Below are 23,476 nucleotides of genomic sequence, written 5' to 3' on the forward strand. Positions count from 1 at the left end.
GCCCTGCACAGACCAATCGTACCCACAACGAAGCAACACTGACAAAAATCTCCATGCCATTTATAGATGATTCTCAAAAGCAATTTTCAGAACTATGGTATTGTGTACCACAAAGCAAACACAAACAGCACTCAGAACCATTTATGGCATTTGAATTAATTTTTGAACCCTTTCTTTTTTACCAAAAATAAGAACATTTCAGCTGCTTTATACTCAGTTGACATAAACTTTGTCTCAACTCAAAAACTAGTCTCATTAAAAATATTTCATTGAAGCTTTGACAGATACTTAAAATAGTTATTTAAATATAGATAATTTACATATTCTTATTAACACTTCAAAACTATTTAGGATCAATTACATTTAACATGGTTACACGGCTAAGATAGTATGCCAGCACTGTCCCTACGATGTTCGTCCACGTTGCTGAAACAGGTTTTGAGGTACCTGCCTTACTTATTCATTTATCTGTAGCTTGTAATTTCCCCTTCTATTTGTTTTTAAGTGAGCGTAACCATTCCTCCAGGTTGATTTTATTTTCTGCTTTATTCATTCGCTAGTCGTTTTCGATTTATTTAATTTACTAGCACCCTGCCGTGCCTTTTGGAGCTTCGTGGGCGCGCTAAGATACACAACAATTTAGATCAATGTCTAAAAGACAAAAGCCCTCCCAAATCCCTGAAGATGGGAGACAACTGGGCAGAGATTTTAGGATGAGGAGGCAGCGCTGCTCAGATCAAGGCTTTCCTGGAACAAAATTCGGCTATTTTTAATTCCTTATGTAAACAGGAGGCTGAAACTAGGCTGAGATCTGAACCATCTACCTCAGAGTAGAGGTAGAAAACGAGCACTGTTCCCCCGAGCCGGGGGTTCAAGACTCGACCTGTGCCGCGTCCCGTACACGGGCCCCTTCCCTCGGCAAGGCCGACCGCACCGATGGCACGGTTTAGAAGGAGGGAAGAGGAAAAAAAGAAAGAAAGAAAAAAAAAAGAGCTGATTTCAGTCTAAGCAGGGAGATCAGGTGGATTTGGGGGCTAATGCTAAGCAGTGCCGGGAGACCGCCGCGGGAGGCCAGGTCGGGGGGCGACCGACACACGGGTCCGGGGGGCACAGCCAGGCGGGGCGGGGCAGGGCCGAGCCGCATATACCAGGTATCCTCGTCCTCTCCGCAGCCGTCCTCCAGCTCCAGCACCGCCACCTCGTCCAGCACCGTGGCCGCCGCCCCCGGACCACCGCCGCCTTCCAGCCCGCCGCCGGCCGCCGGGAGGCCGGGCGAGGGCTTGAAGTAGGCGAGGGGCTCCGGCGGGCACAGGATGGTGGGCACCGGGCTGGGCATGCACGGCGCAGCCGGGGCGGGGGGGCTGGCGGGGCGCAGCCCTCCGGGGGCCGGCGGCGGGGCCAGCAGCAGGTGCGGGCTGGGCGGGCCGCTGGTCACGGCGGCGGCGGCGGCGGCGCGGCTCCGGAGCTGCTCGTTCTGCTTCTCCAGCTTCCGCACCAGCTCCTGCAGCTTCTTCACCTCCAGCTCGGCGCTCACGCCGGGGCCGGCGCCGCTCCCTTTCACCTCCGCCATCATCGCCGGCTTCAGCAAGGCAGCCTCCATCCTGCCAGCCCGCTGCCGCCGCGGCCGCCGGCACCTGCTCCGCCGCGCCGCCGGAGGGCAGCGCCCGGCCCCCGGGGGAGGCGGGAGCGCCGGGGAGCGCCGCTCGCAGCGCTGGGGGCCCGGCCCGGCCCTGCGGTGCTGCGCTGCCCGCCCGCCCCCGCTCCGCCGCCGCTCCTGCGCCTCCCGTTAACGGCGGCGAGGGCGCGGGCGGGATCCCCTCCCACTCCGGCAGCCGGAGCGCCGCGCACACGCACTCGGCAGGAACAAAGAGCCGCCCGGCGCCCCCGCCATCCAGCCGTGGAAAAGCCGACAAGACCCACCTCCACGGGGAGCCCCAGGTCTTTAAACAAAAATGCCTGCCCCCCAGTGCCCCGCACCGCACCGCACCCCGCCCCGCCCGCGGGCTGGAGCCGGCCCCAAGCGCTGCGCCTCTCGTGAGCCGTGTAATTAGAGCCTGGTGGTGTCAGGGTGGTAATTACGCAGATCGAGTGTGAGGGGAATGGGAATCACAAGTAGAGGCTTTGTTGGGCTTGAAAGGGGCTAATTCAGCCAAAACCCGTGTGTTTGAAACGTGCTGATTCTGGGAGTTTTGGTTCATAGCGAGGAAGGCGACGTATTTTTGAAGCTGCATTGCTGGTGAAGCAAGAACACGGAACCAAGCATTGCAGAAAACTGCATTAACTATGTAATTGTTGATGTATAGGAGAACACCTGACGGGGAAGATGTCTTTGTATTGAAATGTCTTCCTTTAACACAGTTCAGATTTGTAGGTAGACTTGTAACATGCAAATCTTTGCAGAAGAGGTGAGTAACATTCACTCACGGTAGTGTTTTTACATTGTCCTTCATTGTCCAGCATTGTAAGAAACCATTGCTTGTGTCCCTTCCTTCCACCTAGGAGGTGAGCCGAGATTCAGTGTTGCCCAAGACTGCTTAGCCATCACACAACCCTCATTGAGTTCATTCCCTCTAGCCATATGAAGAGGAGACATGACCTAAATAACCATCTTGAAGTTTCCTAAAGCTCTGATACAAAATTGGGAGCAAATCTCAAGGAAGCCAGGGGAGGTTTAGATTAGACATCATGAAATATGTCTTCACCAAAAGGGTTGTCAAGCACTGGAAGAGGCTGCCCAGGGAAGTGGTTGAGTCACCATCCTGGAAGTATTGAAAAGATGTGTAGGTGTGGCACTTAGGGACATGGTTTAGTGGGGACTTGGCAATGCTAGGTTAACAGATTTGATGATCTTAGAGGTCTTTTCTAAATGATTCTGTGATTCTAAGTACGTAAGTTTCTTGTCTACCCACTAATAATAGCTATTAGTCACTACTCAGTTCTTGAGTATCAGCTTTATGCAGAGCAGTAGCCTTATCAGCCACTGTTGCCTTCCCCATGCTTTTTTGCTGGCTCAGATTTCTTGTGCAAATAAAAACAGACATTATTTTTCTGTTCAGGGCATAAGTCAACTTTGAAATCATCCAGCCTGTCACACTTCTCTCTCTTTTGTTTATAATCTGGAAATTTTCTTCTGCATATGCACAGGGCAACAGCACTGTTGTTTGTTAGTCTTTCAAGCACTCTTGCAGTGCAAGTAATACCTCCCAGTCTTATAAGAAGGACTGGAAAGGAAGATAGAGCACAGCACAAAGCGTTGACTTCCAGATGATGTAACTTTCATAAGTACAGCTCCCAGTGTACTACTTTGCCACCAGATAGTACTTAATCTAAAACTTTTGTTGGTATCTCCTCCATCCATTTGGAAGAAGAAATGGAAAAATGTTGAGAGTAAAAATCATCTGGCTCTAATTCTGCCGTGTGTCATTAGAGTGAGTAATAAAATCCAGTTTTCACTGCTACAGGTAGCTGTAATATTTATTTCCAGAGGTAGAAGAGTTGAGTTTCTATATGTTTAGCCTTAGACAAAATGGGCTAAGGTTGTTATCACTAGTAATGGTACTAGCCTTAATTCTTAGAAGTGCATTGTTCATCCAGTAAGATTGCAAAGTGATTTAAAAGATGAATTAGGAGCATATGTAATATGGACTTTATTGACATCAGTAACATACAACGAAAAAAAAGCCAAGAAGAAGTTTATAATAAGAGTAGTGCTGGATGATGCAATGAGGTGAGAAGGTTCAGTTAGATATTATAAAATAAATTTGCACTGAAAGAGTGGTTAATCATTGCAGTAAGTTGCCCAGGGAGGTGTAGTCACCATCTCTGGTTGTGTTCAAGAGACGTCTTCAAGATGTGTCACTTGGGTTTATGGTTTAGGAGTGATTATGGTGGTACTGGGCTAATGGTTAGACTAGATGATCTTGAAGGTCTCTTCCAACTTTGATGATTCTGTGGAATACTCAAAAGAGATTCAGAATGGAGGAATCACTTTTTTTCTTTGAACTAAGCAGGTCATTTAGTGAACCAGCAAAAAAAATGGGAAATGGATATCTGATGTTTTCAGTTGTCAGTACAGGAATATGACAGTATGGTCTGGATATTGCATAATTTAAAAAATCTTGATGCAGACATCAGTTTGGAGATGCACCAGGAGACACATTTGAAGAGACACTAGAGCATGTAACATCATGACATAGGATCTGAAGAGTCACCATGGAAATGCTTTACCTCAGTTGTGAGTACAAGTAGTTGCAAATTTTCAAATACCATCTACTGTTTGTGCCACCTGTGCAAATGCTCCATGCAGACACTTGTTTCAGAACTGAGTTCCCAAAGAGAGAAGAAAGCTTAGGACTGAGCATAGTGTCTTAGCATGGGTACAAAAGCTGTTCCAGGCAGTTCAGATGAATTGAGCATAGGCAGGAACAGTGTTATTACATCTGGTCCCCAAGAAAATGGGACAGAAGATTGATTGGCTCTTTCTTTACTGGACTGCTGTAAGCCTGATTTCCATCCAGCAGTATGGGTAGAAAGCAGCTTAAACTTGTGTGTGCTTCAACTACCATGCTCACAGCCAGTGTGAGAAACCCCCTTTTTTCCAGGCATTACCTGGACAGGTGGATCTAGTAAAGGATAGAAATGCATTTAACCGTGTTGTATTTGTTGCTCTATTTTAAGTGCACTAACATATAATTCCACTAATACTGTAGCTTCACAAAGAGGTGTTGGCAGGTAAAATGTATGTTGATGAACACGCTGTCTCATGGTGTTCATGCTGGTCTGCTTGTCTTCTGCAAAGATGATTTGAACACCTTAGTCATTAAATTATTTAACCTAATTTTGGGGGTTTTCAAACACAAATTATTCTGCTCCCAGTATTTGCATTACTAATAAATTGTCAATGAGCTCCATTCAGTATCCCAGCAGTAGCTGATGAGTTTCATCAACCCAGAACTTCATCAGCACTTTATAAAGCACATTGAAGACTTGATGGTTCCATTCATTTTTTTAAGGCTTTGATAAAATTTGTCTAACACCAAACCCAAACATGATGATGTGCCCATGAAACCTGTTATTCCTGGACCAGAGAAATTATATGCCTTAAATCTTCTACAGGATGATACTTACACAGTGTCCTATAGTAAGAATTTCTGAATCAGTATAGTTACTAATAGGCTGCCAATGCAGAGAACAAAGAAGCAGGAAGTCCATAAATCCCATCTGCTCTTTTCTGATAATAAGCCTGTTGCTTTATACTGCAATAGCTGCAGGCTGGACCTGCCTTTCAGGCAAGCCAGTAAAGAATTAATTGCAGTAATCCAGTCTGGGTTATACAAAGGATGTGTAACAATAAGGTGAGAGGATGGACAGTAAACTCCAAGTCTGGTGAGATTATTTTAAAGTGCAGTTTCAGTCTGAAAAATCACTGTGAAAGTAGTTTTATAAAAAGAGAGCCACTACCATGCCAGCAGAAGTCATCTAATCGAGTATTCTGCTTCTAGCAAAGGCTGATAGTAGCTTTGTAAAGAAAACATCTCAGAAACAAGAAGAATATTGAGGTATTTTCTTCATCTTTCAGAAGCTGTCAAATCAGGACATCTGGATCATTTATTTTCGATAGCCACTGATGTGTAATAATATTCCATTTGCTGAGTCCCATTTTTAAACCATTTAAACATTAGGGCTCTACAACACCCTGTGGCAATTAAAGCTGCAATTTAATAATGTTATAAAAACTGCTTCTTGTTATCTACTTAAAATCTGCTGCCTAGTAATTTAATTGGGTGCCCCTTATTCTGGCTTTTTGAGAAAGACAGAATGATTAATCATTCCCTATTCAGCTTCTCTTTGTCATTCATGACTATATAAAACTCAGTTACTTTTCTTCCCAGCTGACAAGCCCTAATTTATACAGCCTTGCCCCCACAGAAGTCAGGCTGAACCTCCCATTGTTTCCTGTCTCCATAATGAAAACTGAATTTTCTAACCCATTGTTTTCTTTCTATTCTTACTCCATGTTTTCTTATGTCATGATAGTTTAGGGAAAGACTGTGAAAAAATTCTTTTAAATCCAGGTGTACCCAGTTAAAGAAATTGGCTTAACAGAAAGCATATTGGCTTTTTCAGAAACACTCATATATTCATGAGCATGCTTGATTTAAAAAATCAGTGTGGACTCTAATATATCATACATATCCAGATGCCTCTGTATGCTGTTATTTATTATAATTGGTAGAAAATTGGCTTGATAAAAAATCAGAATAACTGAAATGTAGTTCACCAGACCAGTTTTCATGTATTTTTCAAGTCTGATGTCCCAGCTGATGCTTCCAATTTGTTGGGCACCAAGCCTGCTTTGAATGGTAGGGTAAATGGTTGTGAGTAGTTCAACGATGTCCCATTTGGGCTTTGTAGAGTTTTTGCATAGATACTACCTAGAGCTAGCAATTCGTTATTGTTAAATTTATACATTTGCTTTGAAGCATTTGAGCAATTAAACATTTTCTTGGAGTTACAGCATGGATTTTTCATACTCAATGTCTCTTGCAAACATTTTGACTTCCTAGCTGTTGCTAATTTCACGCTAATTGACTTTCTCTTTTTTATACTGTTTCCTTTTCTGAACTACCATGATTCCTTATGGCTTTTTCCTTATTTAATTAATATTAAATTGAAGTACATTGTAGTCACTATTAGAATGGATTTACTATAGAATCAAATCCAAAATTGCATCATTATGGTGAGCCCCAATTGTTCCAGAAAATCAGCGTTTGTGGTATCAAAGGTACTGTCTGTGCATTAAGTTTAGGGTCTGCTAGTTTGTAAATCCATCTAGACAGAATTATACATGACAGCTCTAATTCAATGGATTGTTATTTTATTTTAACTAATCAGTTCTGTATCAAATCACTCTGAGTTTCAAATGCTTTAGACCGTCCCCTTCCCTTGCCTCACTTCTCCTCCTCTCCTCTTCCCTTCCCTCCTTTTTAAACAGTCCTAGTGATCTCTGCATTAAAACCTAGAAATCAGAATTCTCAAAGCATGTGCCCTCCTCTGACTGGGTATCTGGGATGTCTCTCGCTAGAGTGAAAGAGGCAGAAAAAATACTGCTCATTCCCAGCTTTCCTTCTTCAGCTTTCCACCGATGTCATTCCTGTAAAAATTAGTGTGCTTGTTCCCGTAGAGAGTTTTGCTGTGAGAAAACTGCTGTTTTGCTACAAAAGGCTTTACTGTTACTTTTATGCGTGTTACTTTGGTAAGTGGATAAAATCAATGTTCAGTTTTAAAAACAGATAAAAACAGTGTTCAAATACATTATCAGTCATATACTTCCCAAATATTGTTTAAATATTTGTCTCTTTGAAATTAGAATGCTACAAATACGGTTAGCTGGATTCTCATTCTTAATTCCAAGATTTGAATTACATACAGAGATAATATAATTCAAAGTTCCATGGGTAAAAATTCCCTCAAGCAACCAGAAAATATGAAGACAGACCAATGTTTTCTGGAATATTCGTCTTACAGCCAAGTTTGACTATTAATTTCAATGGCACCACTATTTACAGCAACACTAATACTTTTAAAATTCCTTATTTGGCTTATTTTCATAATGCTTTCATCTTTTTCTGAATATTTTCTCACTTTTCTGCTTCTTTTAGTATTTGAACATGTGGAAAAATATCTTGAATGCTAGAAAAAGTTTGCCTTTTCATTCCAGAAATTATGATGTCTTTTTTTTTTCCTGAGTAGGTAGTTTTAAAATGTTGGCTGCCTATTATTTTGACTGCAATAGCTGTCTAAGTTCCCTAAACAGATGTCTGATGATTGCACAGCAATGCCAAGACTCAGACAAGTGCTTTTGGCGTGATTATATTCAGATATTGATTTTAACAGGACAAAACCAGTCATTTTTAAGTCTTGGCACAGGCTACAAGACTGTAGTTGTCAGTTTATAACTGACACAGTTATAAAAACCCCACAAAAGATAGTACATTTTTAAACAGCTTGCTTGGAAAGGGAGGTGAAATCTAAATTTTTCTTGGGTCACTTACACAGGTGCAGCAGTACCGCCCAGAGGCCACTGCTGTGCTGGGCACTGCTCAAGCAGAAGATAGTTGCTGTCCAAAAGAGCTCAGAGACTGGAAAGACAAAGATACTAAGGCTTAAAAGAGCTCATCATATGAAAACACTTCTAGTACTCTTGTATTAAACCTCCCACAATTCCACTCCCTCACCATCCTACTCCAGACAAATCTGATTGACAACTCCTCTAATGTTGCTAGAAAGGGACATGGCATTAACAGAAATAAACAGAAATTCATTCACACTGCTTTTAATTATTAGTTAGACCACTAGGATGAGATGGTGAGATTCCAGGATTTGGTCTTTGCTCCCAGGACTATATGTTTTCTATTCAGCAGTCATGCATGAGGTATTAAGAGGCATATAGTGAATGTGCAGGCATTGTGGCTATCCTGTGGAACATGGGCCATAAGGATCCACCCTGCACAGGTGAGGGTGCAAAAACATTATGGAAGCATCCTGTTTATTCCTCTCAAGGGCCTATTCCACTGTGTTACACAATTTGGTTAGGTACATTGAGGGAGAAAGTGAACTTGGCACTCCCGCTTTCTGGGCCAAGTTCATCTGTTCAGATGGAGAACACCATCTCCATGGTTTTAAAAGCTGGTAGTTACCAAGATTTTTGAGGAGGTCTGATTTTAGCAGTGTGCCAAACACATTTTGAAAATATCTACAGGTTCTTCTCCCTGAAATGCAAGAAATGTTTGTAAGTCCTAGTTTTACTGATGCCAGAGATTAGAGCTGAGTTGCTCAGACCAGGCAAAGCAGAAAACAGGGGAGGAGGCCTTTGAAATCATCAGTTCAACTCATTTCTTTTTCTATTTAGCAGCTAAACGAAGCTGTTTGGTCAACAATTTCAGACTTTGGCACATGAAACCAACCTAAGTATTAAATCTCTTTCTCTTTATCGAATGAAGGATATTTCTGCTGTTACACTGCTGTGAAGAAAAATGAGGTGTTTTGGTGCAGCAGAAGGAAGAAAAGGATGCTACATTTCTCCCTCGTAGTCTGACATCAACTAGACTGGAAGCTAAAACCACGTCCTGGTGTAACAGAGTAGTTATAATGAGCAATATACAAGTATGATTAGAAAGCAAAACTAAGGAAGAAAGCAGATACTTTTCACTGTAAACAACAGGATTTGTACAAACAACAGGATTATGTTAAACTATCAAGGAAGGCAAGCAGAGTAGCAGAGTTCTGACCTGGTATGTTCCGAGTAAATAAACTGAACACATTAAGCTATCCCAACACTACATTCATCCCTATACGAAAGAGAAGGGAATAGAGGTGACCCACTGAATAAATGCAAGGCCCCTTTGGTGTTGTCTAGTTTTTTACAAGCCTAGCTAAGGAGGCTCTATGAAGTAATGGAAAGCATGTTTTGTCAAACTCACAGGAATTTTTGTTTCAAGAGGAAGAGGATGAGAGGACAATGTTACAGACATTTGTCACCCTGTGTCGAGCACTGCTACGTAGAGATGCACAGGCTGAGCGTTCTGTAAGAACCTACACAGGATACAACAGAATATATCAACACAGCAAAACTGTTCTTATGACATTTCTTGTTCCTGTAAATATCAGTAGCTTCGAAACGGTCTACACACATAAATGCATCGATATGCATTATATGCATTATTTCACTCCTTTCCTCTTATTGTGTGGTTCCCCCACTGTAGAGCTATGCCCCCAACTTTGTAAAATAATGTATCCATTACACACTGAAAAAATGAGCCTGATGAATCACAAAACTCCACATAATTTAGTGCATCATCTCTCAATACAGCTTTTCAGTCTAATCTGAGGCATTATTGAAGATAACACGTTCATTAAAACAGCTGCCAGCAAACTGTTCATTTGGATTGTTTCATGGAAGCACTAGTCAAAGGGAAATGAAACACCACATGCTAATGATATGCAAAAAGGACAAAAAACATTTAAGTTTTGATACATTGATATTGAGATGTTAATATGATTTTTCTTAATGAGTACTGCTATGCCAGCTTTTATATGGTAAATCACAAACCTGGTGTTTCTTTTCAGGAAACTTATACAACATATAATAAAATAACAAAAAAAAAAACCACATGGCAAAATTGCCAGGGCTGTTCAGCACAGATGACTAAATGAGAACAGAATTATTATTTATTGTTTCTTATTGCTACTTCTCTGTGAGTAAGCATTTAAGTAGCAGATATTTTGATCCAGAGCTTGCTCCTGGTCTCTAGTGGAGTGAACTAAAATCTCTCATCCCCTTAAACTCTAAGAAGTCCTAGATTCAATTATGCTGGCTCAAATGAACGTGTAACATCTTCCACTGTAACCAGGCTTTAGCAATAACTGTTGGTCTCCGAACAGGACCAAATGTGTGACATTAAAATTCTGCCACTACTTTTCTCACCCTCTTGTGCAAGTCTCATTTTTTCCTGACGAAGCACAGAGTAACAATAAGTATAGTTTAACTAGGATATGTCATCAGCAAGAGACACACACCAGAAAAAATATATATATAATTACAGATTTATTAGAGCTACTGCCATTAATTCATAAGAAATTTTCATAAAATTAACAAAACAAAATGTCTACTGTTTCATGGCTCCTTTGCATGTCAGTCTGAAGATCCTTTAAGCCAGACAAGACAGATTACATCATTATTCAGCTGCAGGCCCAATGGTTTAAATTACACAGACATCCATCCATGCCTCCTTTCTCCACTATGAAATGTGCAGTCAAGGTGAGAGAGCTTGACTGGGACAGCCATTCACTAGTCTAATATTTATCTATGGCTTGACATTTCACATGCTTCTAAGCTCTTGCTCAGGTCCAGCAGCCTCCAAACGCTCTAACTCTGTCATGGCCATATCCAAGAAGTCCTTTTAAGCTGAGGCGTAAGGAAGAAAAAACTGTTCTGGATAATCATAATCTAAAATGTCTCATGTCAAAGACTAGTAGTCAACCCCTTGTATGTCCAGTAAACTACTCAACTATTGAATATTTTAGGCAACTTATTATAACAAAGCATGAATTCCTCTTTCAGTTTCTATACTTTACACACATACACTGTCCAAAAGGGAAAAAAATGCTTTCACTGTAGTCTTGAAAGAGTTTATCTGACCTAATGTAGATGTGTAGAATTCTGAACTGTTCATTCCAGATTCCTTTGCAAACCACGGCAAATAAGACATACATTCAAAGCATGGTTAACACCACAGTAAAATAGACATTTGCAATCTGACCGATTGAATTGCTTCCTAAAAAAGTCTGCTCCTCTGTGTGAGACAGAATAGATCAAGTAACTCAGAAATAGATGTCTACATTGTATATAAATTTAGGCAAGAGGAATCCATCCAAAGTGTTTAGGTAGTTTAATAAAGTAGGAAAGATAAATACAACAACATAATATCGTGCAAAGTATGTATTTCATTATTTCATGGCAACTATTAAGTGTGCACCTCTTAAAAAATGGTAATACAATAGTAACAGTATTATAAACATGGAGTGGGATAATTCTACTTAAAACCCTCTAACTATATTTGCCTAGAATCCTTCTTCAGTAATAGAGATGCATTTTCCAAAGATGATTTGTTCTGTCTCAAAATTACCATTTAGGTTACTTGGAAAGAACCTTCCTCTGGAGATTGATGTCTCTCCTCAAAGGTACAGCATGAACCCCCTTCCCTCTGTATGAAAACACTAGTTTAAACCAAATAGTTGACCTCCAAATGGCTAATTTTTGATGAGATGAATCCCATTCATGCTGTATTAAGCTAACAGATCTTTATATTGGAGGAGATGTGTTTTACACAAAAGAGAATACAGCCCCTTCATAACAAGTGTGTAGGTATGTTCTGACATTCAGAAAATTTCAATAAATTATCATTGGTTTTACATACACTTTTAACAGTTTCACAGATCTGATGAAAATACTGAACAATGTCTCGTTTTGCTTCCTGCAATGTATGTATGAAAGGGCATCTAAATTCCCACTAAATTAATTCCTTTGATAACCATGCAGTAGGACTTCATTTAGGAAATTTTTTCCTAGCAATACAAATGAATAATTTTACACAGTGCTTTGAATTAACAGGCCAATACACTGAATTAAACAATAGTGGAACTTCTTTATCATGAGTTCTGTATGTCAGAATTAGTAGATCCATTTTTCTGCAAGAGAGAAAATATTGGTCAGAAATGCCAAGCAAAGAAGTATACTCTAATTTTTTTTTCTTTTTTAGAATATCTACTGAAGTCTGACTGTCCTATCTTGTAATTTGATTAATAAGGACATGTCAGTTTATAATGCTTAATATACAGAATCCTGGTATGTCTTTTTACCGTTTTGTAACTATTACAATGTCTTATTAATTTTCTAATCTGATTAATTGCAAAATTCTTCCTGTCAAATTTTGCAATGGCATAACACAAAGTATTCTAATCAAACAAATTTTTAATGTAATTTTTGTTAACATGATCTTATCTTGGAATTATGTGGTTGATAACTAGCTTATCAGAGCATTTCTTCTCCATTTCCATTTGTCTTAAGATGGTACAGAGGTACTAGATACTGATTTATATGAAATAATAATTGCTGTGAAGACACAAGATTTCAAATTTGCAGCTTATAGAAAAATTAATAAAATGTTCATTTGTCCCTGCCTTGTGCATTTGTTTACTCACTATGCTCCTCACAAAGGTAAGAATGATAATCACAGTATAATATTTTCATTATGACTTAATAGATTTTGTATCTTCTTTCTAGTGGTCACAATTGTTCCACTAGGTGAAAATACCTCTGGACCCTGGCTTAGTCATTTCAGTAGAGCAACCTGATTCTCAGGTGACCTTGCAATTTATTCTTCTCACTTCCAGGGCAAGAGGCTGTTGTCTCACTCTAGATGTCTTCACTGACTGCATAGGTAGGACTCTACGGGTTACAATGAGACCTTAAGAAATCTCTCTCACAGATACAGAATAATTGTATCTAGACTCTCGGGTTGGATATCATCCTAAACTTACTGAATTAGATGCTTTGAAAAAGTTTAAGTATGCAGAAATGAGAAAAGCAACAGCTGTGTTGTACGTTCAAGTTGTTTGAATGAAGTTCTCAGAATTGTTTTCCTTATGTTCAGTGCCATCTCCTACATTACCTTTAACTTTGGAATAGCAGGGCTCACAATGCACAGTTTGTCTGTAAATCCAAATGCTGTCTCCTGCTTTTAGATCTTCCAGGGGTCTCTTACATACTTCACACTTCAACACACAATTCAAAGAAAGAAGAAAAATTAAAATGAAACCCTTCTCTAATACTCATTCCCTGTATGCTGTACTGTAGGAACCAGGCAACCCCAGACCAGAATAGGGGTTATTATTACTGCAATATCATCAAATCTGAACTCTGAAAGAGTAGCTTTAATGAACAGGAAGTTAAACATCTGAATATCTCACCTTTAAACGTCTAAAAATCAGTGTCTCAATTGGTTCCCTAGGTACTCATTATACTTAACAACCCCCTACTTTCACTGAGACATTTCAAAAGGGTACTTTCTCTGTCTTAGCTTAGAGGTTTATCCTAAAATAAGATGAATCACTATTTTGAGATCCTTTTCTTTCTTCACCAAGTAAAGGAAGCATGATCACTCCTAATCATGCAACTCAGAGTAGATCTTAAAGAAACTAAACCTGCTTATTTCAAAATATTTTAAGACACTTATCTTAACACTTAACTATGTCTCCAGTTGCAGAATCTGGACACTGCTTTCACAAATGTCTAAAAAAAGCTAATTTTTGAGATAGGGAAGCATTGTCCACGTTTCACATATGAAAATACACAGATACACACAGAAGCTTACTTCCCAAGATCACAAGGAAAGCTGACAGTGGATCAAGGAGCATGGTAATTTGATGTATAAACTAGAACCTCGATATCCAGATAATTTTATCTATTTATTTATTTATTTATTTATTTTAATCTAATAAAATAATAGTAAATTCTGGTTTCTTTGGATATTTTATGCTCTGATAAGTGAAAATCAGCATTAGCATTAAGGTCTTATTAAAACAATCTGCTTCTTCACTTTTTTATGTTTCTTTGTTTAAATCACCAAAAGGATGGGCATGTCTTCGTGATCTTTTGATCACCAAGATTGGCTAGAATTTTTATACAGAGAAAACCCCCTATAATTTGGATTATTTACTCACAACTTTTGGTATATACCTTTACAAGGAAATGAAGATATTATACTGCTGTCAGCTACATGCAAATCTCTAACGGATACAGGGTATTTGTAAGGAGCTGAATGAATATTAATGATGAAAAATTGCACTGTTTAGCTAAATACATAACTACAAGCATGAGCCACAGACCTACATCAGTTGTTTTTTTACCAATGCTTTCATAAGTATGTAGTTATACAAAAATTAAGATGAATTTTGCTGGCCAGAAAGGTCCCAAATGGAGAATAGGTAGCAAAATAATATAATTTTTTTAAAAAGCATAAATATTTAACAGATAATTCGGCCTATACGAACTTATTAATACTCTTAACTGCATGAAAAGCCCATTACTCTCTATGTGGGTTGATCCATCTAAAAAGAATGGAAGCAAACCAGAGCTTATATTTACCTGCAGTAATAGTATTACATAGTGGTTTCCCAGGAAGAAATTGCATTTCTGGTGCTCAAAGAGCTCAGAAAGTCAATATGAGACAAAAAGCACATGTAGATTCATACATATTAAGAGCAACCTTACTGCTGTATTCTGCTTTGTGTTAATTTTCATGCAGTAAATAGGTAAAAGAACTGCTGTCAGAAGCAGAAGTCAAACCTATGCAGGACTGGGCAGAAAAATGAGCTATGCTAATGCAGTGACTTTGCAGAGTATTGTTTGTGAGAACAGCAAACTCTGTGTGTAGATGCAAGCAGAAATAAGACAAATGAGGCAGAAAGAAAACAGACCATAGGACTGAGCACTGCCAGGCATACCCTGAGAAAAGCAAATTTTTGGCTGAGGCTTGTGTTTTGGAATGGCAAGCAGAAATAAATTTCCTCTGCTTTCATTTTTAATGGAAACGGGGAAAAAATACCTAGTTTTTAATAATTAAGACTGTTTTAGATGTCACTTAATCAAGAACATCTACCAAACTTCATAAAAAGAGAAATTGAACAAAATTTTATAATACAAAGGAAGTGTAAGTTGAAGATAATTCACTGTATCAGACTGGAAGGGTGTATAAGTGAAGGCTTCTAAATGTGTGGGACATTCAGGATACATTCAGTTGCATCCTTTATCCTCCTTGTGGTTGTGAGAGAGGAGAGGCAGGGAGAAGGAGAGTAGAGGGAGGAGGGAGAGAAATGGAAAGAAAGAAGAAGGGACTGTGTAGAGCAGAGAGAGAAACAGAGAGATAGTATTTCCTACATTAATTTCCTCCGGTTGGAAGTCTTCCTATTCTTCAAGGTGGAGAAGGCCTAAGGCTTAAATAGTCTTATTATATGAGTAGTATAATGCAGGTATTACATTCAAATCATATTTCTTAGTACCAGGTGAAATCTTCTTACCTTGAAGCAAGTTGAATGACAGCAAATTTGCAAGGCATCTAAGATCATTTTGGCATCTATGCCCAAGGGCTTCCTGCAGTATGTACATATATCTTTTCCAATTATACTCCTGTGTATATAATATAACATCAGCTGTCAGAAAAAGAGCTACCATCGAAATCTCAAGCAGAAAAAAATCTCAGCATGCAAGCTTAGTAGGCTGCGTGGGAAAGACATTTGTATACTGTACAATGGCCATAAATGGAAAAATGTCGTGTGTATTCCCTTCATTCTAGTTGACAAGTGTAATATACATGCTCCTGTGATGGATAAATTGCTGAATGTAATTGTCAAATGGCAAAAAATATCTTCATGTAAAGAATGGTCTTCTCTGGTGAACTGAATTAAGCTGCTGAATGTCTGGGAGCATGTATACTAAATAGGGATGGAGTGGAAGACCAGAATTTTAACATTTTAATCACAAAAATAAATTGGTAGTTGTATTGAAACTGCCATAATTTGATCAATCTGGTATAGAAATTGCTGTGTTGCTGAAATGCCTGAAAACATTTTTGATTTTCTGTATGTCAGACAGAATTTATACCTTCATGGCAGTTATAGTGAACACGCATATAGAACAGTCTACCTGGTATTTATGACAATAGTACTTTAAAAAATTTTCTCAGCTCTTGTTGCATTCTTACATGACATCAGTCTGTATCTAGATATAATTGTTGTTGGTTTTGCATTACAAAATCAACTGGCCTTACTCCTTTCTACTCGATGACAAACCATCGTACTAATATTCAATCATTCCCAGAGTTTCTTATAGCTATGTTGGAAAGGATACAAGTCTTTCTGATTTGGTAATTCCAAGTATTGGGACTGTTTAAATTATCCTTTAACTCTTTTTCCCCATGAGGTAAGATATTACTAATGGAGCAAATATGCTTCTTATGTTTGGGAATATCTTAATTGTTGTGAAAACATAGTTTTTAACAGCGTTGTCATGTGAACTGATTCCTCTACATCTGGTCATAAAGTTGGTAATTACAGAAACCACTCTCACAAAGGAAGGACATTTTGTAGAGTAAGCAGCTGCCTGAGATAGAAACTACAGACTCACAAAGCCAACCCTATCACTTAAAGCATTGGCTATTGTTTCTATAGATATTTTAAAATGTCAGCTGTGACAAGCTTGACATAATATTAGGCTGCTGAGCTGTGGTAATGATTTGATGGCCAAGATCCCACTGAAAGAGGATTCTGTATGAAAAGCTGTCTGACAAGCCTAATGGTGACTTCCACTGCTCTCTTTTGTCTGAACACTTGAATGCTTATGCAAATGTCTGTGTCCTTTGGTACTCTACAATGTTATTAATGTGTACATACCGGTCAGAAGTGGAGTAAACAGTTTTAATAGTATTTCCAGTTATATTTTCTTCATAGGCACCATATGATGATTTGCTGTGAAGCAGAGAGTGCATAGCAATTACTAACAGTACTTTATATTTTTAAAGGTTTCACTACACTAATGATAATATGCAAATTAAACTAAAGTACCATGCTTGTGAAAAAAAAACCATGATAGTTGGTGATGAGTTCTTTTCCTGTACCTTCACAACCATAAAGAATAATAATATCAAATAAAAAACCCCTAAATTAGAAATATAGTGTCCTTGGACTGTGTTTTATTGTTGAATGATTCTTCAGCGTTTCAAAATTAAATCCACACAAGCCCATTGAGCAAAATTATATGATGTTATTGGGTTTGCCTGTGCTAATATCCCAGCCTGAATGATACGTGTCAGGAAATGGTGACAGACTGCATTTTTTTCCTTTTCCTCTGCTTCTTTCACTTGTCCTCAAAGAGCTTTCAAACAGCCATTCAAAATTACAACGTGGTCCTAGAATTAGAGTGAGGGTCATTATAATACAGGCTGTTCAATGTGTGATCTGTGTTCACTACAATAACTGTATTGTTCCTCATATCGGAGTAAAAGGAAGTAAAAAGGAATATACTGAACTGTCAGGGAAGTTTAATCTTCCTTTTTTAACAGTCCCATTTCTAAGTTGCTTAACTGTCAGTTTTTATTGCATGGAACGGATGAACATATATATGACAGCTGAAGAAGTCATACATATTTTGAACATTTCTGAACTGATTTAATTATCCTATTCTCCAGAAATTAATAAGGCATGTGGTAATTATTACATCTTCCATTTCACTCTTGAATAATATTCAGCAATGTTAGGAACAACTGTTTATAATCATGTGTATCTGCAGAACATCTTTTTTTACAGGCTTTACCTGAAATAGACTGATAATGTGTGTGAAAGGTGTTATGAAGCCCAGATACTCTTTTCTACATAGCTGCATTTTTTAATGTAAATATTTCTTATTTGATTTCTATGCAACACCAGAACTGTATTAAAATTACAATTACTGATAAGCTTAAATGATAAATGTTATATGTATGTTTCATAGAACATAGCAATGTTGAAAAACACAAAAATGTATATAACCACAAGTTAGGAAAAAAATATAACTACTACTGTATAGAAAAAAATAATGAAGCTACAGCAAAAATATTTCCAAAGAATCAGTTTCTAACCTTGTCAACTGAAAGTGTGAGGAAACATCGGAACCTTTTTAAATAAATTCATAGTCTGAGAGGTTGACAAGACACTAAGTGAAAACTGAGTCACAATGTAGGCTGAGAGCTGTGTATCTGATCATATACCTTCTTTCAGTTCATATAACTCACTCCTTTGCTTGCTATGGTGTGACTTGTTTACACAGCAAACTACTCAGCAATAAATACTCTGTAGAATCTATTGCATAAAACCTGAAATAACCTACAAAGACCATTCATTTAATAAGATTTCATTAATTAAATTAGGATTAGGGGTTCAGGTAGAGGGTATAAATTTTGTCAAGCATAAGAGAACATTGCATATTGCAGCACATTCTTTGCCCTGCCACTCTTGTATTGTTGTCTCTATTTTAACTTTCAAAAATAATCAGAATATTACAAATCAGAATCTGTATGTGTGCAAAATGCTGGAAAATGCTAATTGAATTTTCTGTTGAATATTCATTTTTAGTCTTAAATTGTATGCTGTTTTGCTTTGCCTTTATTCTCAGCCAGTTTATGGGTTTTTCCTTTGAGGCCATGCAGAAGTTTCAAAATACATAAATTTCAACTGTACTCCAACCTCCTAGAGCAAATGTAAGAAAATGAGAGATTAGAGATCCTGTGCCCATTCATACCCACACCAAAGCTCAGGTGTGCATAAGGTTAAGGATGGGGACATTGGCTGTAGTTCCCATAAAGTACCAGACTATGACTGCTATTTTCCCTGTCAGTAAGGCTCAATAGAAGATTACTCCTTTCCCTGCCAAGTCATCAGCCTTGACTCGGGGAGTTCAAAACTACTATACAGCAATACAACACCTTACATATGGGGTTATGTCTTTAAACAATCCCACCCACATTAATATTTAATTATTGGGTACTGAGTGGTTTGGTACTGAGGAGAGGTTTCTTCCTAATCCAAAAATGTCTCTCCTTCAGGAATTATATATTACATTTTTGTCATATTTCTTGAAAATACATTTTAACCATGAAGAACAAGATATAAATTCCTTTGTTTCAATTATTTCCTGTTACCAACACACCTGGTAATTCTAGAACACAGCTAGTTCTCTTAAATATCTCTACATCACATTTTTCACACAGATTTGCAATGTGTGTGCTTGCAGAAGCAGAATCCAGCTAGAGCAAGAGTATTGCAAGATAAATGGTTTTTAAAAGAGCTTGTTCCTGGTCAAAAAGTCAGGATGTCATGGTTTCAGTGATTGGATTGGTGATACATGGGTTCAAATTCATCCCATTTAGGAACTTAATAAGGCACCTGAGTGGGGAGTGTAATGTTTTCCTTACACCCTCACAAAGAAGTAAGTTTGTAAGAAATAAGGGCACTGTGTATCTAACACATAGGAAATACCTTTCCTCCATTGATTATATATGAATTCTGGCTTAGCTACTCTCCTCAATTTCATGTTTCAGCCACATGTCTAGAGCTACACGGGGTATGTTTTGTGCTCTCCACTCTGTGCACCAGAGCTATGATTTGTGAGCTTCTATGCCTGGGATCCTGGAAGAAGATTTGGAAGAGGGCTGGCATGATTCCAAAGACCAATGTGAGATTTCTAAGCATCTCTGAAATTTGATGCATAAAAATGGGTTTTTTTCTTATTTTTTTGCAAGAAATGTCACTTTAGATGCTATGATGCTCAATTGATTGTCCACAGTACCTGGTCTTCCTTTCATTGTCGCTAGAGTATTTTGTTTCTGGGAGATTATTTGGAACCCTTGGAGGATTCTCATATGCTTTCTCAGTTATCCTAAAAAAAAAAAAAAAAAGAAGAAACCGTACAACAAGAAAAGAAAGACTTTTTAGAAATCATTTTCATCTACACAGCTTTTAATTTACACTTAGAGCCGTAAATGGAGAGGCTTGGGCTTGAAAAATAGGTAAAAAAAATTTTGTTTATCTTACTGTTGTGAAACTGTTGCTGGTGAAAAATAATGCAATCACTGACCTATAATTTTAAGTCCTCCAGTTTATGCTGATATATTCAGATTTATTCATATCAGAAACTTCATCTAACTTTATTGAACTCTAGTTTCCTAGAAGTGCTCGCTGAGATTTTCAACTGCGCAATAATGTCTCAGTGGTTGATAGCGCTGTACTTTTTCTTGTCATTATTTTATGATGTATTCTTAGGCTTACTGCATTTCAGTCCCAAATTTTCTTTATTTTGGATATACTACAGTTATGTTTTTCTTAGAAATGACCAGCTGAACAGATACATAGACTCATTTCAGAAAGCAGGATTATTATTCAAGCAAAAAAAACCTTGCCTCTGCAGTTTTCCCTGCCACAGACATGACAGTCAAACAAACATAAAAATAAACCTTGCCATACAAATTATAGGATTTAAGGAATAAGTGCTATAATGTTTTTGAAGATTTTACAAAGCAGCTCAGATAAATGCTACTGCTGTTCTGAAGCAACTTGATGATTACAAGCCTTACAAGCCTTACAAGCCTTAACTCTGGATGTTTGGGCTGCAGCTTTGATTTGTTTCAGTGAGCTTGCCAAGGACCAAAGCTCTGCAAACGACCCTCACTTAGTGCTGTCATGTTTTATATGCATAGCATGCGGCATGAAGCAGCACCCTCTGTTGTGACTCCTCACCGGGCATACCCCCTTTCAGAACTAAAAGAGAAACTCATTCACCACAGATACTCAGTATATGCTTCTCTGGTCAGACTGTCAAGTGAAACTGCTAGGACAAAAATATTTTCTATTGAAAAATAGAAAAACTGCCTATGTATACAGATAGCTAATTCTTCCTCTTCGTTTAGATGTACAACTAAATGGAAGATTGAAAAAGATACCATCAGAATGGTAGCTAAAAACATATTACTAACTTCACTTTAATTGACCAAAATGGGTCCTAGCTTCTGCGAATAAAGAAACCTAGTAGCAGTGAAACCTTGTACTAGGAATGCATTTACTTATATTTGCTTGAGATGCTAGCAGCTGAGTTCACAAAACAGCCAGATAAGCACAAAAATGCTTATGAGGATCTTGTCACCAGTCATCTTCATTCCTTACAAGAGATTATATGTTTGAGTTGTTACTTATTACCAAAATACATGCAGTTTTATTGTTACGTTTCGTTAATCAGTCACATTTTAGAAATAATACAGATATCTTACTTATGTTGGGCAAATTTTGCTTTCTTGTATTAGTTCAAATTTCTGGTACCACACTAAACAGCCAGAACTGTTGATATTAGCTCTTCAAATTTTAGAGAAAACCACCAATTAAGTCTCACCGCTTTTTACTTTGGTCGTCAGCAGACTTTACTTCAGTGTTATCACCAAGGTCCTCATCTCTGAAAGTGAGAGAGACCTCAGAATTAATAGAAGTATTTTATTTAATCTAAACATATTAAACGGGCTGAATTATTTATGTTGAAGAAGAAAAAAATTGTGTGCATTTTGCAGAGAATATTCCTTACTACAGTTAGTAGTTATCTGTTCAGGCTTCAATATTTTTCAGTTTCTTTCTAGTGTGACACCACAAAAGAATAACAAACAACTCAAAATCAGCAAGTTCATTATAGTTTTGTAGGATAATTCAGACTGGAATTCAGGGACCTCAGGGGCTCTCTAGTCCAACCTTCTGCTTAAAGCAGGGGTGGCTCTGAAATCAAACCAAGTTGGTCAAGTCTTTGTCAGTTAGGTCTTGAAAACCTGCAAGGAGAGAGATGGCATAACCTCTCCAGGCTACCTGCTCCGCTGCTGGACAGTCCTCCATATATCCAGTCAGAATCTCTCTTGTTTCAGTTTATGACCACTATGTGACATTGCGTTCCCATGCTACAGGTGAAGCATGTACATCTGCCTACATCTGCTAAAGTGATCGTGGCTCTATCATTTTAACTTGATAACAGAATTTCATTTGGTACAGGCATCAATACCATGAGCTATGGAAATGGCTTCCAAAATATGTTATTTGCTTTATTATTATATGCAGACCAAATTCCTCTTACAACTGCTGTTATCTAGGATTGTATAAAATCTCTATATGGCATCACATTTATACTAGTAGCTGATCAATCACTTATTGTGAAAAAGCAATGTCATATAATAAATTTCATATATTAATATATGTCATGTATATAATAATATAATTTTACATTAATATTGTATATTAATTGCCCTGTAGTTAAACAAAAATGTTACCCATTGACAAACTGTTTCAGATTAAAAAAGTGTCACCCAGGTTCCCATTTGAACACAAATTAAAATGTAATGATTTTTACAGAACAAAACCTATTAATACTAATATCCAATCAACCATGAATGTTTTATGAGTATGTAAGAGAAAGATTATGACAAGCTCGCCTCTTATTTTTCTGATCAGCAGTATTTATTTCAGTAAGATCCTGAAGGTGTTTTTGTCTGAAAGAACAAACAAATACAACTGTTAAAATATTCCCCCTATCTAGGAAGGAATAAAGTGTCATAAAAGAAAGAAATATATTTATGCAAACATTTAAAAGGAAAAAAGTAAATTGTTAGCTACATTTGTGTTCAAAATTTGCAAATACTTATGTTCTTGAACATAATAAGAAAGTATGTTTACAATTTTCCCCTAGCAAGGTAAAGTTCTGTATAATTAAATAAAAAATATTATCTATTATATCCAAGAAAATAAAAATACTTTCATCAGATCAATGCCAGTGAAGACAGTGAAGGAGAAACATGAATTTTCAAAGAATTTAGAATTAATTTGCAGGCTCCAAATAGCTTAATATGTGTTTGCATTAATAATTTTCAAGAATAATTTTTTTATTTAAAATAAGAAACTTCTACTTCTTAAGACAATGTGTAGAAATATGACCAAATTTCCACATACTTTGCTTCTGGAATGATGAGAAATTCCCTCTGTTTATCATCATGGTTAACAATTAAAGCATTATCTGTATTTATACTAAAAATGTAAGCATCCAAAGACTCACATAGTTTACATATAAGGAAACATTTTTATAAATTTCCTAAATACAATTAAACTAGATGCAAGTTTTTCCTCTGTATTCTTTACTATTTTAAAATGGTTCCATGAATTAGAGGATGGAATGACCTATGAAAAGCACTCTTAACTACTGTAAAAAAACCCATGATTCTCTTTAGGTAAATAGGGAGCAAAAAAAAGGCCCAGCTAGCTCTATGAAACTCATAACTTGGTCACTTCAATCCATGATAGGCTTATT

General features: G+C 37.8%; 2 protein-coding genes and 1 long non-coding RNA gene across 11 annotated transcripts in view; 1 reads left to right on the top strand and 2 right to left on the bottom strand.

The window, feature by feature from the left end:
* The window catches only part of SLAIN1 (SLAIN motif family member 1), a 104,903-nt gene extending 103,258 nt beyond the window's left edge, over nucleotides 1-1,645 (bottom strand). For all 4 annotated transcript variants that reach the window (XR_007903342.1, XR_007903341.1, XM_051780476.1 and 1 more), the window contains exon 1: nucleotides 1,149-1,645. Coding sequence is in view for 2 of the 4 variants with exons in the window: in XM_051780476.1 (XP_051636436.1) it covers nucleotides 1,149-1,600 (452 nt within the window). In the remaining 2 variants the exon portion in view is untranslated. The remainder of the gene's footprint in view (nucleotides 1-1,148) is intronic.
* Nucleotides 1,646-1,786: 141 nt separating this feature from the next.
* LOC127467923 (uncharacterized) lies at nucleotides 1,787-10,478 on the top strand. Of its 4 annotated transcripts, none has more exons than XR_007903344.1 (3): nucleotides 1,787-1,938; nucleotides 4,128-4,231; nucleotides 8,912-10,478. It is a non-coding gene; the product is annotated as an uncharacterized LOC127467923 (long non-coding RNA). The 4 variants fall into 4 exon arrangements; XR_007903347.1 differs by having other exon boundaries at nucleotides 9,485-10,478; XR_007903346.1 differs by having other exon boundaries at nucleotides 9,501-10,478.
* A 111-nt stretch (nucleotides 10,479-10,589) lies between these two features.
* The window catches only part of SCEL (sciellin), a 48,202-nt gene continuing 35,315 nt past the window's right edge, over nucleotides 10,590-23,476 (bottom strand). For 2 of the 3 annotated variants that reach the window (XM_051780504.1, XM_051780503.1), the window contains exons 12-18: nucleotides 22,608-22,664; nucleotides 21,533-21,592; nucleotides 19,940-20,029; nucleotides 17,011-17,085; nucleotides 15,640-15,748; nucleotides 13,233-13,335; nucleotides 10,590-12,249 (exon numbers count right to left, since the gene is read on the bottom strand). In XM_051780504.1, the coding sequence (XP_051636464.1) occupies nucleotides 12,233-12,249; nucleotides 13,233-13,335; nucleotides 15,640-15,748; nucleotides 17,011-17,085; nucleotides 19,940-20,029; nucleotides 21,533-21,592; nucleotides 22,608-22,664 (511 nt within the window). In that variant the 3' untranslated portion in view covers nucleotides 10,590-12,232. The remainder of the gene's footprint in view (nucleotides 12,250-13,232; nucleotides 13,336-15,639; nucleotides 15,749-17,010; nucleotides 17,086-19,939; nucleotides 20,030-21,532; nucleotides 21,593-22,607; nucleotides 22,665-23,476) is intronic. The other variant, XM_051780505.1, reaches the window with a different exon arrangement.

The sequence above is a fragment of the Manacus candei genome, unplaced genomic scaffold (assembly GCF_025592945.1).
Source record: "Manacus candei isolate 608988 ecotype Guabito, Panama unplaced genomic scaffold, ASM2559294v1 h1tg000014l, whole genome shotgun sequence".
In the NCBI taxonomy this organism is placed as follows: domain Eukaryota; kingdom Metazoa; phylum Chordata; class Aves; order Passeriformes; family Pipridae; genus Manacus; species Manacus candei.